The sequence below is a fragment of the Electrophorus electricus genome, chromosome 1 (assembly GCF_041902795.1).
Source record: "Electrophorus electricus isolate QZ-2024a chromosome 1, ASM4190279v1, whole genome shotgun sequence".
NCBI lineage: Eukaryota > Metazoa > Chordata > Actinopteri > Gymnotiformes > Gymnotidae > Electrophorus > Electrophorus electricus.
The window spans coordinates 25,088,721-25,107,696 of NC_137497.1; the positions used below are offsets into that span (position 1 = coordinate 25,088,721).

Below are 18,976 nucleotides of genomic sequence, written 5' to 3' on the forward strand. Positions count from 1 at the left end.
GTAATAGTTCTGTCTCTCTCACACAGATAATAGTTCTGTCTCTCTCTGTCTCAAACAGATAATAGTTCTGTCTCTCTCTGTCTCAAACAGATAATAGTTCTGTCTCTCTCTCTGTCTCACACACAAATAATAGTTCTGTCTGTCTCTCTCTCTCTCTCTCTCTCTCACACACACACACACAGATAATAGTTCTCTCTCTCACACAGATAATAGTTCTGTCTCTCTCTCTGTCTCACACACAGATAATAGTTCTCTCTCTCTCTCTCTCTCTCACACATAGATAATAGTTCTGTCTCTCTCTCTCACTCACAGATAATAGTTCTCTCTCTCTCTCACACAGATAATAGTTCTGTCTCTCTCTCTCTCTCTCTCTCTCTCTCTCTCTCACACACACAGATAATAGTTCTGTCTCACTCTCTCTCACACAAACACACACAGCTAAGACTTCTGTCTCTCTCTCTCTCTCTCTCTCTTTCTTGCTCTCTCTCTCTCGGTCACACACACAGGTAATAGTTCTGTCTCTCTCACACAGATAATAGTTCTGTCTCTCTCTGTCTCAAACAGATAATAGTTCTGTCTCTCTCTGTCTCAAACAGATAATAGTTCTGTCTCTCTCTGTCTCACACAGATAATAGTTCTGTCTCTCTCTCTTTCACATACACACAAGCAGATAACAGTTCTGTCTCTCTCTCTCACACAGATAATAGTTCTGTTTCTTTCTGTCTCACACAGATAATAGTTCTGTCTCTCTCTCTCACACACACACACACTATACTGCCCAGTTTATCACCTTTATGTATTTATCTAATTATTTATATTTTGCCATCCTTGTTATTTATTTTCCTTTCTTTTCACATCTTTCAGTTTTATTTAATAGCAAATTCAGTTCTTTTCAAGTTCTTTATAATAACAGAATTCTTAATTAAAGGTTCATTCATGTTTATTGTAATACTGCTTATATACTGCCAGTTTTGTTATGCCAGTAAAGCTCACACACACACACACACACACACACACACAGAGAGAGAGAGAGAGAGAGAGAGAGAGAGAGAGAGAGAGAGAGAGAGAGAGAGAGAGAGAGAGAGAGAGAGAGAGAGAGAGAGAGAGAGAGAGAGAGAGAGAGAGAGAGAGAGAGAGAGAGAGAGAGAGAGAGAGAGAGAGAGAGAGAGAGAGAGAGAGAGAGAGAGAGAGAGAGAGAGAGAGAGAGAGAGAGAGAGAGAGAGAGAGAGAGAGAGAGAGAGAGAGAGAATATCTTAGGATAAGTCACACTCACACACAGAAACAGGGTTCTCTGACTCTATCTCTCTCCACTGAAAGGTCTGAACTTGTTGTGCAGGTGGCATCCTATCACGCTATCATGCTGGAATGCACTGAGCTCCTGAGAGTGACCCATTCTTTCACAAATGTTAGTAGAAGCAGTCTGGATGCCTGGGTGCTTGGCTTTATACACCTTTGGCCATGGAAGAGATTGGAACACCTGCATTCAATTATTTGGATGGTGAGCGAATACTTTAGGCAATTTAGTATGTTATCTGTGTGTGTCAAAAACAGACAAGGAAACGTTTTAATACTCTAAGCTATTAGTGCTCTATATCTCTCTCACTCTCTGTGTGTGTGTGTATAAAATATTTAAATCATAGATTGAAAGTTCAAAAATTATTTAGATCATAGACTGGAATTTCAGTTCAAATTTATCAATTAAAGGGATGAAGGTGTTTTGGGGGCTGGAAGTTATGATATACTGCAGTACAGCAGTTACGGTACAGCACCACTAGAGGGCAGTATTACGGCGCAGCACCACTAGAGGGCAGTATTACGGCGCAGCACCACTAGAGGGCAGTATTACGGCGCTGCACCACTAGAGGGCAGTATTACGGCGCAGCACCACTAGAGGGCAGTATTACGGCGCAGCACCACTAGAGGGCAGTATTACGGCGCAGCACCACTAGAGGGCAGTATTACGGCGCAGCACCACTAGAGGGCAGTATTACGGCGCAGCACCACTAGAGGGCAGTATTACGGCGCAGCACCACTAGAGGGCAGTATTACGGCGCAGCACCACTAGAGGGCAGTATTACGGCGCAGCACCACTAGAGGGCAGTATTACGGCGCAGCACCACTAGAGGGCAGTATTACGGCGCAGCACCACTAGAGGGCAGTATTACGGCGCATCTCCACTAGAGGGCAGTATTACGGCGCATCTCCACTAGAGGGCAGTATTACGGCGCATCTCCACTAGAGGGCAGTATTACGGCGCATCTCCACTAGAGGGCAGTATTACGGCGCATCTCCACTAGAGGGCAGTATTACGGCGCATCTCCACTAGAGGGCAGTATTACGGCGCATCTCCACTAGAGGGCAGTATTACGGCGCATCTCCACTAGAGGGCAGTATTACGGCGCATCTCCACTAGAGGGCAGTATTACTGCGCATCTCCACTAGAGGGCAGTATTACTGCGCATCTCCACTAGAGGGCAGTATTACTGCGCATCTCCACTAGAGGGCAGTGTTAACACTAACCTGAACACTCACTGTCAAGATTCATCATGATTGTTTTACAGATTTCTACAGTTGTTAACAAACATTTGTCAATTCTGGATTCACCTTTTCAGAACCCATCACACAGTTTGAACTGCAGTGATTTATTTGGACTGAACTGTGCATCAGTTTTCATTACGTTATACATTTATATGTATTCTGATATTTGATTACACCTTTACATGTATTGCAATGGCTTACATCACTACTACAATTCACTATAAACACGCTCACAATAACAGCACAGTGTACCACAATTCATTATAACACACTCACAATAACGGCACACTGTACAACAGTATGACACTGTATGTATTTGAGAAATAAGAACATATGTGTGTCATATGACACTGTATTTGAGGAATAAGATCGTGTGTATCATGTATGACACTATATGTATTTGAGGAATAAGAACACGTGTGTCATGTATGACACTGTATGTATTCGAGTAATACTGAAGTATAAATCGGTCTGTTTTGTAGAAGTGGTTCAGAGGAGATTGGACTGGCTGTTCCTCTCACATACATGAAAATTATTAAAGAACCTCATATCTGTGTCTGTTGTTATGGGTGATTATTTGACATATGTGCACACCCAAATTCATGATTTTTCACTTGGATTTGTGCTTCTCAAATTTGGAGTGTGTGTTCACACCAAACACAGTGTGTTTAAGGGGATTTCTACATACCTGAGTGTGTCCAGTTTGCAGTGGGGATCCTCCAGTCTAGAAGAGAGCAGCTTCACTTCTGACTCTCCTGGGTGATTGTACGTCAGATCCAGTTCTTTTAGGTGGGAGGGGTTTGACCTCAGAGATGAAGCCAGAGAAGAACAGCCTTCCTCTGTGACCAAACAACCAGACAGTCTGCAGAAAGGAGGGAAACAGGTAGAGAGAGACAGAGAGTGAGACGCACTTCCAGAGCAGCCTGCATGGGGCAGCTAGAGAGGCTGGTAACTGTAGTTGGAGGTTCCTCCACTCTCATCTCTCTCTGGCATCCTCCATGGCAGATGGTTTTGTTCACTCTTCTTCAGATCGCTGCTGTCTGTGTTTATTTTAGCTTATTTTTATTCAGCCCTTCAGAACTCTAGTGCACTATTAACCTACATCAGAAGAACCCTAAAGCTGGACTTACACTGTGTGATTTCAGTGGTCTTATAAGACTGTTACATGTCAGACTTTATGAGATGATGCCAGTAAAATCTTGGCAGAATTCTACATCTGGCTGTGATAACAGGAGTAAAAACACTGTCACATTTCTGGACCTGTGACTCAGAGATAAAGTCTAAGAATCCTAAGCGATTACTGTACATTCACTCAGTGGATTTGAACTTGTTACATCTACTACTGTATTTTCTTTTCCCTCTTCTGGTTTATGTTTAATGAAGACAGGTTTGGGGTGGAGTATGTGTTGGGTTTGGTTTTTATTCTGGCTTATACTCCCCATAGAGACAGATGGCATGTTTGTAGATCTCTATTACTTTTTAGTAATAGTGGTTTGTGCTCAGAATAAAGTGTCTGTTGTGGTCTCTCCCGCTACACTGGCACATAACAGAGATGTATAAAGGTTGGTATCTCTCTCTAATCATCTGCAGCTGAAGTAACCAGCAACTGAAGATGGCTGCCTCCAACACTCCAAACACTGTATTATCTTACAGTACTGATGATTTTCTCCATAATTTGTGAACCCTAAAGATGGCCATATTACTATATTGATGTAGCTTGGACACATATAAATGTGCAACATATTAAAACTGTAGCATAACCATTGTATTAGAGTGTTGCTAAGAATAATGCATTAAATAAGAGTTTTACACATTTTTCCTTTTTTTTTTTTTTTAACAGAACAGTGCCTTGACTCTCCCACTATTTGTATTTGATATCTTTTTCCCTGCAAAACACCTTAAACAATTCTGAACTTCTGAGCCCTCCAGACATCTTGTGGTTTAAAATATTTTCTGTAGTCAGTGTTTGTTCTCCTGTATGGAGGAAGCAGAAAGAAAAGGAGCACAGCAAGGGGTCCAGTGAGGAGCACATTCTATCAGTGGTGGTCATACACAGATAATAGTTCTGCCTCTCTAACACACACAAATAGATCTGTCTGTTTCTCTCTATTTCACACACACACACACACAGACACACACACACACACACACACACACACACACACATAATAGTTCTGTCTCTCCCTCACACACACACACACACACACACACACACACACACACACACACACACACACACACACACACACACACGTTTCAATCGAGGTGAAGCATTATAAACAGTAAATGAAACATACTTGTGTCAATCTGTGTAATAAATAAGATTTCAAATGGTAGTCATATTAGCTCTGAACTAAACAGTGTGAGGTCTGGTTTACTGTGCATAAACAGTAGTCATATTCTCCCTGAACTAAACAGTGTGAGGTCTGGTTTACTGTGTATAAACAGTAGTCATATTGGCCCTGAACTAAACAGTGTGAGGTCTGATTTACTGGCTGGGAAATAATTTTAGCACCAAATGTCCAGTTGAGGCCTGCAGAACATATTTATTGGGGGGACAGATGGGACCAGTGAACATCTTGTGGTGACACACTAAAATGGCCTTACAGCACAGAGGAATTTCAGGGTACACAAGTTAATATAATGGTAAAACCACTATTATAGTGTGTAATAAACTACATACTGTTTAATGCCTTATCAGATTATAATATTCACATGAGGTCAGTCAGGGAATCATTAATTAACCCATAAGATTACAATTTGAATGAATCATCACCAGTAAATCAAGGGTGTGGGTTGCATGTTTGTTTAATACTGTACTATAAGGGAGTTGACACTGACCCTTTTAAAATGGCTCTTTATTTACATTCAAAAATAGTCACAGAAACTCACCTGAGAATCTCCAGTTTACAGTGTGAACTCTTCAGTCCAGCACAGAGCTGCTCCACTCCTGAATTCTGCAGGTCATTATTATTCATTTCCAGCTCTCTCAGTGAGTTTTCTGTTTGTAGAACTGATGTGAGAGATTTGCAAGACTCTTCATTGAGACCACAGCCAGATAGTCTGTAAAAGAGTAAATACAGTAAATAATGTAGTTCAGTCAGAGGATAATGAATTAAAAGATCTGAACTGCTAATAAAAATTTAAAGAAGAGCTTGAAAGGTCTGGAACACACTGATACATTTTCAGCTTTTTAAATTTACAAACACAGTAACATTTCAACACTACTGTGTCTTCATCACAGACAAAATGGACAAAGACATGACAAATAACATTCATTAGCAACCTAAGACAGGTGACCAAATAATGGACGGTTGGTTCATAAGTCAGTGAATGGCAGTTACCATAATCAGAGTCCCAATATCAAAATATCCCACCCCTAACACCATAACAGGAAACAGAACAACATAGATCTCATTCAATGTTTAACAAATACAAATACACTAATATACAAGCAGAAAATATTGTTGGAAGACATGCAGAGTAGTGATTATGGAGGAATAAACACTGCAGTAGTGATTATGGAGGAATAAACACTGCAGTATTGATTATGTTGGAATGAACGTTGCAGTAGTGATTATGGAGGAATAAACACCACAGTATTGATTATGGTGGAATAATCACTGTAGTGTTTATCATGGAGAAATAAACACTGCAGTAGTGATTATGGAATAATGAACACTGCAGTATTGATTATGTTGGCATAAAGACCGCAGTAGTGATTTTAGAGGAATAAATCACTGTAGCATTTATTATGGTGGAATAAACACTGCAATGGTGATTATTGGAGGAATGAACATTGCAGTAGTGATTATGGAGGAATAAACACCACAGTATTGATTATGGTGGAATAATCACTGTAGTATTTATTATGGAGAAATAAACACTACAGTAGTGACTATGGAGTAATGAACACTGCAGTATTGATTAAGGAGGAATGAACATTGCAGTAGTGAATATTAGTGTATGAACACTGCAGTAGTAATGATGGTGGGATGAATACTGCAGTAGTGATTATGGAGCAATGGACAGAATGCAGAGAGCAGAATCTTTTAGTAGTGTTTACATTCCTGTGCTCACACTATGAGTCACTGAACATGAAACATTCTCCTCTGCCTTTGCTTTTCCCAGTGAGGTCCTGAGTTCTGTCTGTGTGGTGCACCGAGAATCCTCGAGGCTTATTAGCTGAGTCAGGGACCCCATCAGTCAGTCAGGTGTGTGTGAGGCAGACCCCATCAGTCAGTGAGGTGTGTGTGAGGCAGACCCCATCAGTCAGTCAGTTCTGTCTTTCTCACACACACAAATAATAGATCTGTCTGTCTCGCTCTCTCTGTTTCACACACACAGATAATAGTTCTGCCTCTGTCACACACACAGTTCTGTCTCTCTCTCTCTCTCTCTCTCTCTCTCTCTCTCTCTCTCTCTCTCTCTCTCTCACACACACACACACATACACACTCACACACTTCACTCCTTCTCTCCTCCTAATCTTCTGATTACTGATTACTGTGTCTTGTTTGTCTCTTTCTTTCACTCTTGTAATTAAGTCCACAGGTTCACTCGTCCAGTGCTGAACATTGTTCCTCACTACTGTGTTCAGATTTCCTGAGTTTACTGTCAGCTGTCTGCTCAGTTTCTCTCTCTGGTGACTCGACGTCTTCTACTATCACTGTTCTATTTTTGTTTAATGTCTCTGGCTTGATGAAAAAATTAGCAGCCAACATTCACTCCTAAGTCAAGCTAATATGACGTTAGCTTGAGGTATCTAGGTGTAGTAACCAACAATACACTGTAACTTGGCAAGCTTAAGGTTACTAATATTAGCCAGCTACATGTTTCATAAAAACACCTGTGGAGAGAGATCACAGGTTTATCTTAAGGAATAACCAATAAACTTTTCAGTTCTATTGAATGAATATTAAATTGTTGCGTTCTTTCCTCCAGCACGGCTGTCAGTTCAGCCCATCTCAACATGTGCTGAACGCACGGTGTAAATCATAATGAGAACAGGGTCTCCCACCCAAAAACACAAGGGAATCATGTGTGCTTGTAAAAGTGTCCTGTAATGTATCCAGAACCTCAATGGTTTAGCTTTAAATGTTTTCATTAAGACTTTAAGGGCTTTTATTTGCAGAGAGATTAGAATGACTGATGTTTACAGTGTTTCCATACATAAACTAGATAAAATCACTCAGTGAAAATCTTACATTAGAAAACTTCATGTTACAACACAGCTGTTGGAGTTTCTGAATATATTCACCCTGTAAGACATTTTGCTAAATTTCTGCTCTCAGGTGACCAAAAATGCAGTTTGTGGACAAAATGCCAAAGCGCCTAATTGAAGCAGCATTGTAATAAATACACCTGTACATGTGGACAAGGATTCATCTGCGTCTCCTCTTTACAATGTTATATTTCTCTTCTAGACTTGAATATCCGCTCATGCATCACAAATGTAACTCTTTGTCTCCACAGTGTGGTCATTTAATGAAATGCAGCAAGGTTTCAACAGAAAACTATATTTAGAAATATTTAGAGAAGAGAACTTTATAATATAATATAAAAGTGTATATTTCCTTGCATTGCCTTGCCTGACAATGTTTGTTTAATACTGTACTATAAGGGAGTTGACACTGACCTTTTTAAAATGGCTCTTTATTTACATTCAAATATAGTCACAGAAACTCACCTGAGAATCTCCAGTTTACAGTGTGAACTCTTCAGTCCAGCACAGAGCTGCTTCACTCCTGAATTCTGCAGGTCATTATTATTCATCTCCAGCTCTCTCAGTGAGCTTTCTGTTTGTAGAACGGATGTGAGAGATTTGCAAGACCCTTTAGTGAGACCACAGCCAGATAGTCTGTAAAAGAGTAAATACAGTAAATAATGTAGTTGAGTCAGAGGATGATGAATTAAAAGATCTGAACTGCTAATAAAAATTTTAAGAAGAGCTTGAAAGGTCTGGAACACACTGATACATTTTCAGCCGTTTAATTTTACAAACACAGCAACATTTCAACACTACTGTGTCTTCATCAAAGACAAAATGGACAAAGACATGACAAATAACATTCATTAGCAACCTAAGACAGGTGACCAAATAATGGATGGTTGGTACATAAGTCAGTGAATGGCAGTTACCATAATCAGAGTCCAAATATCAAAATATCACACCCCTAACACCATATAACAGGAAACAGAACAACATAGATCTCATTGAATGTTTCACAAATACAAATACACTAATATACAAACAGAAAATATTGTTGGAAGACATGCAGAGTAGTGATTATGGAGGTATAAACACTGCAGTATTGATTATGGAGGAATAAACACCACAGTAGTGATTATGGAGGAATAAGCACTGCAGTATTGATTGGACAGAATGCAGACAGCATAATCTTTTACTAGTGTTTACATTCCTGTGCTCACACTGTGAGTCACTGAACATGAAACATTCTCCTCTGCCTTTGCTTTTCCCAGTGAGGTCCTGAGTTCTGTCTTTGTGGTGCACCGAGAATCCCGGAGGCTCAATAGTTGAGTCAGGGACCCCATCAGTCAGTCAAGTGTGTGTGAGGCAGACCCCATCAGTCAGTCAGGTGTGTGTGACTCAGACCCCATCAGTCAGTAAAGTGTGTGTGAGGCAACTATCTCATGTCTGCTGTTGAAATGAAATGTGCCCCTGGAGTTTGTCCTTCATGGACTGTATGTGTGCAGTAAAATACTGGGGAGAAGAGGACCGTTCACATGCTGTTTCAGTTGGATCAGAACTTCAACTCACAATATCGCTACGTCACACAACTAATTTATCCACTAAAATCAAACATTTACATTAACACACAAAAAAAATCCCAACTAAATAAGTCAGCAGACCTGTGGGGCTACAGTGAGAGTGGACACAGCCGACAGTACAGCAGACCTGTGGGGCTACAGCGAGAGTGGACACAGCCGACACTACAGCAGACCTGAGGGGCTACAATGAGAGTGGACACAGCTGACACTACAGCAGACCTGTGGGGCTACAGTGAGAGTGGACACAGCTGACACTACAGCAGATCTGTGGAGCTACAGTGAGATTCTTTCAGTGGAGTTCTTTCCTCCAGCACGGCTATCAGTTCAGCTCACCTCAACATGTGTTGAACACACGGCCTAAATCATAATGAGAACAGGGTCTCCCACCCAAAAACACAAGGGAATCGTGTGATTGTAAAAGACATTTTGCAAAATTTCTGTGCTCAGGTGACCAAAAATGCAGCTTGTGGACGAAATCCCAAAGCGCCTAGTTGAAGCAGCATTGTAATAAATACACCTGTACACGTGGACAAGGACTCATCTGTGTCTTCTCTTTACAATGTTATATTTCTCTTCTAGACTTGAAAATCTGCTCATGCATCACAAATGTAACTCTTTGTCTCCACAGTGTGGTCATTTAATGAAATGCAGTGAGGTTTCCACAGAAAACTATATTTAGAAATATTTAAAGAAAATAACTTTATAATATAATATCAAAGTGTAAATTTCCTTGCATTGCCTTGCCTGGCAATGTTTGTTTAATATTGCACTATAAGGGAGATGACACTGACCTTTTTAAAATGGCTCTTTATTTACATTCAAAAATAGTCACAGAAACTCACCTGAGAATCTCCAGTTTACAGTGTGAACTCTTCAGTCCAGCACAGAGCTGCTCCACTCCTGAATTCTGCAGGTCATTATTATTCATCTCCAGCTCTCTCAGTGAGTTTTCTGTTTGTAGAACTGATGTGAGAGATTTGCAAGACTTTTCATTGAGACCACAGCCAGATAGTCTGTAAAAGAGTAAATACAGTAAGTAATGTAGTTCAGTCAGAGGATGATGAATTAAAAGATCTGAATTGCTAATAAAAATTTAAAGAAGAGCTTGAAAGGTCTGGAACACACTGATCCATTTTCAGATTTTTAATTTTACAAACACAGCAACATTTCAACACTACTGTGTCTTCATCAAAGACAAAATGGACAAAGACATGACAAATAACATTCATTAGCAACCTAAGACAGGTGACCAAATAATGGATGGTTGGTTCATAAGTCAGTGAATGGCAGTTACCATAATCAGAGTCCAAATATCAAAATATCACACCCCTAACACCATAACAGGAAACAGAACAACACAGTTCTCATTCAATGTTTCACAAATACAAATACACTAATATACAAACAGAAAATATTGCTGGAAGACATGCAGAGTAGTGATTATGGAGGAATAAACACTGCAGTAGTGATTATGGAGGAATAAACACCGCAGTAGTGATTATGGAGGTATAAACACTGCAGTATTGATTATGGAGGGATAAACACTGCAGTAGTGATTATGGAGGAATAAACACCGCAGTAGTGATTATGGGGGAATGAACACTGCAGTATTGATTGGACAGAATGCAGACACCATAATCTTTTACTAGTGTTTACATTCCTGTGCTCACACTATGAGTCACTGATCATGAAACATTCTCCTCTGCCTTTGCTTTTCCCAGTGAGGTCCTGAGTTCTGTCTGTGCGGTGCACCGAGAATCCCGGAGGCTCAATAGCTGAGTCAGGGACCCCATCAGTCAGTCAGGTGTGTGTGAGGCACACCCCATCAGTCAGTCAGGTGTGTGTGAGGCAGACCCCATCAGTCAGTCAGGTGTGTGAGAGGCAGACCCCATCAGTCAGTCTGGTATGTGACTCAGACCCCATCAGTCAGTCAGGTGTGTGTGAGGCAGACCCCATCTCTCAGTCAGGTCTGTGAGCCTCAGACCCCATCAGTCAGTCAGGGTGCTCTCTCTCTGCCTCGCTCTCTTTCACATACACACACACACACACACACACACACACACACACACACACACACACACACAAATAATAGTTCTGTCTCTTTCACACAGACACAATAATAGGTCTGTCTCTCTCTCTGTCTCTCTATTTCACACACACAAACACAACTTCTGTCTCTCTCTCACATACACACAGATAATAGTTCTGCCTCTCTCACACATACAAATAATCTCTCTCTCTCTCTCTCTCTCTCTCTCTCTCTCTCTTTCGTGGTGACACACTAAAATGGCCTTACAGCACAGAGGAATTTCAGGGTACACAGGTTAATACATTGGTAAAACCACTATTATAGTGTATAATAAACTATATACTGTTTAATTCCTAATCAGATTATGACATTCACATGAGGTCAGGCAGGGAGTCATTAATTAACCCATAAGATTACAATTTGAATGAATCATCACCAATAAATCAAGGGTGTGGGTTACATAAACATAAATATTATTACCTGAGAAAGGTTTCATTTCTGTCCAGCACTTTATATTTTATATCACTTACAAGTATATTCAGTTCTTTGATTCATACCCTTGAAAAAGGTTGTATTTCAAGATTCCAAAAATTCTACTTGTGGTTATAATTCTACATTTAATTATAATTCTACAAGTGGTTATAATTCTACGTTTAGTTATAAGTCTACCTGTGGTTATAATTTTACAAGTGGTTATAATTCTCGATGTATCTAAATCCTGTACTATCAAATGATGAATTATGGGTGCGGAAATGTCAGAAATGTCTAAAGTTCTGATCTAATTACAAAACAACACACATGATATGCACCACACACACACACACACACACACACACACACACACACACACATGCAATATCGCTACTTCACACAACTAATTTATTCACTAAAATCAATAATTTACACACACAATAAAACAGTTGACACTACAGCAGACCAGTGGAGCTACAGTGAGAGTGGACACAGCTGACACTACAGCAGACCTGAGGGGCTACAATGAGAGTGGACACAGCTGACACTACAGCAGACCTGTGGGGCTACAGTGAGAGTGGACACAGCTGACACTACAGCAGATCTGTGGAGCTACAGTGAGATTCTTTCAGTGGAGTTCTTTCCTCCAGCACGGCTATCAGTTCAGCTCACCTCAACATGTGTTGAACACACGGCCTAAATCATAATGAGAACAGGGTCTCCCACCCAAAAACACAAGGGAATCGTGTGATTGTAAAAGACATTTTGCAAAATTTCTGTGCTCAGGTGACCAAAAATGCAGCTTGTGGACAAAATGCCAAAGCGCCTAGTTGAAGCAGCATTGTAATAAATACACCTGTACACGTGGACAAGGACTCATCTGTGTCTTCTCTTTACAATGTTATATTTCTCTTCTAGACTTGAAAATCTGCTCATGCATCACAAATGTAACTCTTTGTCTCCACAGTGTGGTCATTTAATGAAATGCAGCGAGGTTTCCACAGAAAACTATATTTAGAAATATTTAAAGAAAAGAACTTTATAATATAATATAAAAGTGTAAATTTCCTTGCATTGCCTTGCCTGGCAATGTTTGTTTAATACTGTACTATAAGGGAGATGACACTGACCTTTTTAAAATGGCTCTTTATTTACATTCAAAAATAGTCACAGAAACTCACCTGAGAATCTCCAGTTTACAGTGTGAACTCTTCAGTCCAGCACAGAGCTGCTTCACTCCTGAATTCTGCAGGTCATTATTATTCATCTCCAGCTCTCTCAGTGAGCTTTCTGTTTGTAGAACGGATGTGAGAGATTTGCAAGACCCTTTAGTGAGACCACAGCCAGATAGTCTGTAAAAGAGTAAATACAGTAAATAATGTAGTTCAGTCAGAGGATGATGAATTAAAAGATCTGAACTGCTAATAAAAATTTAAAGAAGAGCTTGAAAGATCTTGAACACACTGATACATTTTCAGCCGTTTAATTTTACAAACACAGCAACATTTCAACACTACTGTGTCTTCATCACAGACAAAATGGACAAAGACATGACAAATAACATTCATTAGCAACCTAAGACAGGTGACCAAATAATGGATGGTTGGTACATAAGTCAGTGAATGGCAGTTACCATAATCAGAGTCCAAATATCAAAATATCACAGCCCTAACACCATAACAGGAAACAGAACAACACAGATCTCATTCAATGTTTCACAAATACAAATACACTAATATACAAACAGAAAATATTTTTGGAAGACATGCAGAGTAGTGATTATGGAGGAATAAACACTGCAGTAGTGATTATGGAGGTATAAACACTGCAGTATTCATTATGGAGAGATAAACACTGCAGTAGTGATTATGGAGGAATAAACACCGCAGTAGTGATTGGACAGAATGCAGACACCTTAATCTTTTACTAGTGTTTACATTCCTGTGCTCACACTATGAGTCACTGATCATGAAACATTCTCCTCTGCCTTTGCTTTTCCCAGTGAGGTCCTGAGTTCTCTCTTTGTGGTGCACCGAGAATCCCGGAGGCTCAATAGCTGAGTCAGGGACCCCATCAGTCAGTCAGGTGTGTGAGAGGCAGACCCAGAGTTCACACTGTATAGTGAGAGTGGACACAACTGACACTACAGCAGCCCTGTGGGGCTACAGTGAGAGTGGACACAGCCGATACTACAGCAGACCTGTGGGGCTACAGTGAGAGTGGACACAACCAACACTACAGCAGACCTGTGGGACTACAGTGAGAGTGGACACAGGTGACACTACAGCAGACCTGTGGGGCTACAGTGAGAGTGGACACAGCTGACACTACAGCAGACCTGTGGGGCTACATTGAGAGTGGACACAGCTGACACTACAGCAGACCTGTGGGGCTACAGTGAGAGTGGACACAGCTGACACTACAGCAGACCTGTGTGGCTACAGTGAGAGTGGACACAGCTGACACTACAGCAGACCTGTGGGGCTACAGTGAGAGTGGACACAGCTGGCTCCTCTGTCTCTGTCTGCTGTGTCCACTCTCTTCCATGTCCTCCTCCTGGAGACTTTCACCATCAAGTTCTTCTGTCTTTTCTCTCTCCTGCTGTCTTCCTACTAAAGAAGGTTGCCATGGCAATAGCATTACTCTTTCTCTTCATCCTGGTTGTTTTCTGTCTCTCTATACTAACTGTAAACGAATAAGCAGGAGCATTTTATATTCTAGCCATTTCCTTAGATTTAAGGAAGCTAACATTAGCCTCATTAGCTTTGTTACAGTACATCAGGCACCCAGTGTGACACACACACACACACACACACACACACACACACACACACACACACACACACACACACACTTCACTCCTTCTCTCCTCCTAATCTCCTGATTACTGATTATTGTGTCTTGTGTGTCTTTCTTTCTCTCTTGTAATTAAGTCCACAGGTTCACTCGTCCAGTGCTGAACATTGTTCCTCACTACTCTGTTCAGATGTCCTGAGTTTACTGTCAGCTGTCTGCTCAGTTTCTCTCTCTGCTGACTCCACGTCTTCTACCATCACTGTTCTATTTTTGTTTGATGTCTCTGGCTTGATGAAAAAATTAGTAGCCAACATTCACTCCTAAGTCAAGCTAATATGATGTTAGCGTGAGGTATCTAGGTGTAGTAACCAACAATATACTGTAACTTGGCAAGCTTAAGGTTACTAATATTAGCCAGCTACATGTTTCATAAAAACACCCATGGAGAGAGATCACACGTTCATCTTAAGGAATAACCAATAAACTTTTCAGTTTTATTGAATGAATATTAACTTGTTGTGTTCTTTCCTCCAGCACGGCTGTCAGTTCAGCTCATCTCAACATGTGCTGAACACATGGTGTAAATCATAATGAGAACAGGGTCTCCCACCCAAAAACACAAGGGAATCATGTGTGCTTGTAAAAGTGTCCTGTAATATGTCCAGAACCTCAATGGTTTAGCTTTAAATGTTTTCATTAAGACTTTAAGGGCTTTTATTTGCAGAGAGATTAGAATGACTGAAGTTTACAGTGTTTCCATACATAAACTAGATAAAATAACTCAGTGAAAATCTTACATTAGAATACTTCATATTACAACACTGTTGTTGGAGTTTCTGAATATATTCATCCTGTAAGACATTTTGCAAAATTTCTGCTCTCAGGTGACCAAAAATGCAGCTTGTGGACAAAATGCCAAAGTGCCTAGTTGAAGCAGCATTGTAATAAATACACCTGTACATGTGGACAAGGACTCATCTGTTTCTTCTCTTTACAATGTTATATTTCTCTTCTAGATTTGAAAATCTGCTCATGCATCACAAATGTAACTCTTTGTCTCCACAGTGTGGTCATTTAATGAAATGTAGTGAGGTTTCAACAGAAAACTATATTTAGAAATATTTAAAGAAGACAACTTTATAATATAATATAAAAGTGTACATTTCCTTGCATTGCCTTGCCTGGCAATGTTTGTTTAATACTGTACTATAAGGGAGTTGACACTGACCTTTTTAAAATGCCTCTTTATTTACATTCAAAAATAGTCACAGAAACTCACCTGAGAATCTGCAGTTTACAGTGTGAACTCTTCAGTCCAGCACAGAGCTGCTCCACTCCTGAATTCTGCAGGTCATGATTATTCATCTCCAGCTCTCTCAGTGAGTTTTCTGTTTGTAAAACTGATGTGAGAGATTTGCAAGACTCTTCAGTCAGACCACAGCCAGATAGTCTGTAAAAGAGTAAATACAGTAAATAATGTAGCTCAGTCAGAGGATGATGAATTAAAAGATCTGAACTAGTAATAAAAATTTTAAAAAGAGCTTGAAAGGTCTGGAACACACTGATACATTTTCAGCCATTTAATTTTACAAACACAGCAACATTTCAATACTACTGTGTCTTCAACAAAGACAAAATGGACAAAGACATGACAAATAACATTCATTAGCAACCTAAGACAGGTGACCAAATAATGGATGGTTGGTTCATAAGTCAGTGAATGGCAGTTACCATAATCAGAGTCCAAGTATCAAAATATCCCACCCCTAACACCATAACAGGAAAAAGAACAACATAGATCTCTTTCAGTGTTTCACAAACACAAATACACTAATATACAAACAGAAAATATTTTTGGAAGACACGCAGAGTAGTGATTATGGAAGAATAAACACTGCTGTTGTGATTATGGAGTAATAAACACTGCAGTAGTGATTATGGAGGAATAAACACTGCAGTAGTGATTATGGAGTAATGAATACTGTAGTATTGATTATGGAGGAATGAACATTGCAGTAGTGAATATTAGTGTATGAACACTGCAGTAATAATGATGGTGGGATGAACACTGCAGTAGTGATTATGGAGGAATAACAGAATTCAGAGAGCAGAATATTTTACTAGTGTTTACATTCATGTGCTCACACTATGAGTCACTGATCATGAAACATTCTCCTCTGCCTTTGCTTTTCCCAGTGAGGTCCTGAGTTCTGTCTGTGCGGTGCACCGAGAATCTTGGAGGCTTAATAGCTGAGTCAGGGACCCCATCAGTCAGTCAGGTGTGTGTGAGGCAGACCCCATCAGTCAGTCAGGTGTGTGTGAGGCAGACCCCATCAGTCAGTCAGGTGTGTGTGAGGCAGAACCCATCAGTCAGTCAGGTGTGTGTGAGGCAGACCACAACAGTCAGTCAGGTGTGTGTGAGGCAGACCCCATCAGTCAGTCAGGTGTGTGTGAGGCAGACCACAACAGTCAGTCAGATGTATGTGAGGCAGACCACATCAGTATGTCAGGTGTGTGAGAGGCAGACCCCATCAGTCAGTCAGGTGTGTGTGATGCAGATCCCATCAGTATGTCAGGTGTGTGTGAGGCAGAACCCATCAGTCAGTTAAGTGTGTGTGAGGCAACTATCTCATGTCTGCTGTTGACATGAAATGTGTCCCTGGAGTTTGTCCTTCATGGACTGTATGTGTGCACTAAATTACTGGGGAGAGGAGGACGGTTCACATGTTTCAGTTGGATCAGAACTTCGACTCACTTCTACATTGCTTGTGTGAGGACTCAAGGACAACTGACTTTTTGTACAAAAGAACTGTTATGGTCAGTTTCACAACTGTGCTTACATGCATTTGAGTAGAGCCAAATACTAAAACTTTCTGAAATTCATGAAAAAACTTTAAACTGATCACACAAATTATGCTGATTATATGATTTGTAAAGAAAAGCATTGTATTAAACCTGAGAGAAATGCAAAATAATCATTTTCACTAGTGGTCTGAGATATTGGTCCCACTGTATGTGAGCAACAGCAGTAACCTGCTACAGTTTTAGGTAGTAGTAACAGCATTAGCTTCTGGGAGACTCACTGCATGTTACACTGATCACACAGAGCTGTGAACGTGACTGCATGTTACACTGATTACACAGAGCTGTGAACGTCACTGCATGTTACACTGATCGCACAGAGCTGTGAACGTCACTGCATGTTACACTGATCGCACAGAGCTGTGAACGTCACTGCATGCTACACTGATCGCACAGAGCTGTGAACGTCACTGCATGTTACACTGATCGCACAGAGCTGTGAACGTCACTGCATGTTACACTGATCGCACAGAGCTGTGAACGTCACTGCATGCTACACTGATCACACAGAGCTGTGAACGTCACTGCATGTTACACTGATCGCACAGAGCTGTGAACGTCACTGCATGTTACACTGATCGCACAGAGCTGTGAACGTCACTGCATGCTACACTGATCACACAGAGCTGTGAACGTCACTGCATGTTACACTGATCACACAGAGCTGTGAACGTTACTGGATGTTACACTGATCAGTTTACATTTATGGCATTTAGCTGACGCTTTTATCCACAGCATCTTACAATTATGACTGAATTCAACTTGAGCAATTGAGGGTTAAGGTTCTTGCTCAGGGGCCCAACAGTGGCAACTCGGCAGTGGTGGGGCTTGAACCAGCAGCCTTCTAATTAAAAGTCAAGTACCTCAATCACACAGCACTGAAGTAGTACTGGAAGCAGTTGCTGTTAATGATGTTAGCTTATTTTGACTTAAACCTATTTACAACTAGATTATGACAAATTGCCTTGGTAAAATATTTAAACAAACAATGAAAATGTTTCAGATGAAGTCATATTAACACCTACACCTTTATAAAGTGTCTCAGATGTAGTCATATTAACACCTACACCTTTCTAATGTGCGCAATCACCATCATCGGCTCTAAAGAAAACCCATGATAAAGTTTGAAAACTGCCATCAGTGTGAAATATATATATATATATATATATATATATATATATATATATATATATATATATATATATATATATATATATATATATGTGTGTGTGTGTGTGTGTGTGTGTGTGTGTGTGTGTGTGTGCACATGTGTACACGTGTGTACGCATTGGTCATGCTCATCCTTTTCTCTGTATTGGTCAGTAGTGGTTGAACTGTAATGTTGGTCAGAAAGCTGAACTGATAGTTCATATTTAAACCCTTTTGTATGTTACACTGTGTGGTGTGGTGTGTGTGTGTGTGTGTGTGTGTGTGTGTGTGTGTGTATGTGCATGCATGTGTGTGTGCGTGTGTACACACTGATAGTTC

General features: G+C 40.4%; 1 protein-coding gene across 4 annotated transcripts in view; it reads right to left on the reverse strand.

The window, feature by feature from the left end:
* Positions 1-18,976, reverse strand: part of LOC145657536 (NACHT, LRR and PYD domains-containing protein 3-like) — a 49,828-nt gene that overhangs the window by 5,739 nt on the left and 25,113 nt on the right. For 2 of the 4 annotated variants that reach the window (XM_081712908.1, XM_081712914.1), the window contains exons 11-16: positions 15,906-16,076; positions 13,012-13,182; positions 10,173-10,343; positions 8,228-8,398; positions 5,431-5,601; positions 3,227-3,400 (exon numbers count right to left, since the gene is read on the reverse strand). In XM_081712908.1, the coding sequence (XP_081569034.1) occupies positions 3,227-3,400; positions 5,431-5,601; positions 8,228-8,398; positions 10,173-10,343; positions 13,012-13,182; positions 15,906-16,076 (1,029 nt within the window). Of the gene's footprint in view, positions 1-3,226; positions 3,401-4,435; positions 4,513-5,430; positions 5,602-8,227; positions 8,399-10,172; positions 10,344-13,011; positions 13,183-15,905; positions 16,077-18,976 lie in introns of those variants that run through there. The other 2 variants (XM_081712922.1, XM_081712909.1) reach the window with 2 other exon arrangements.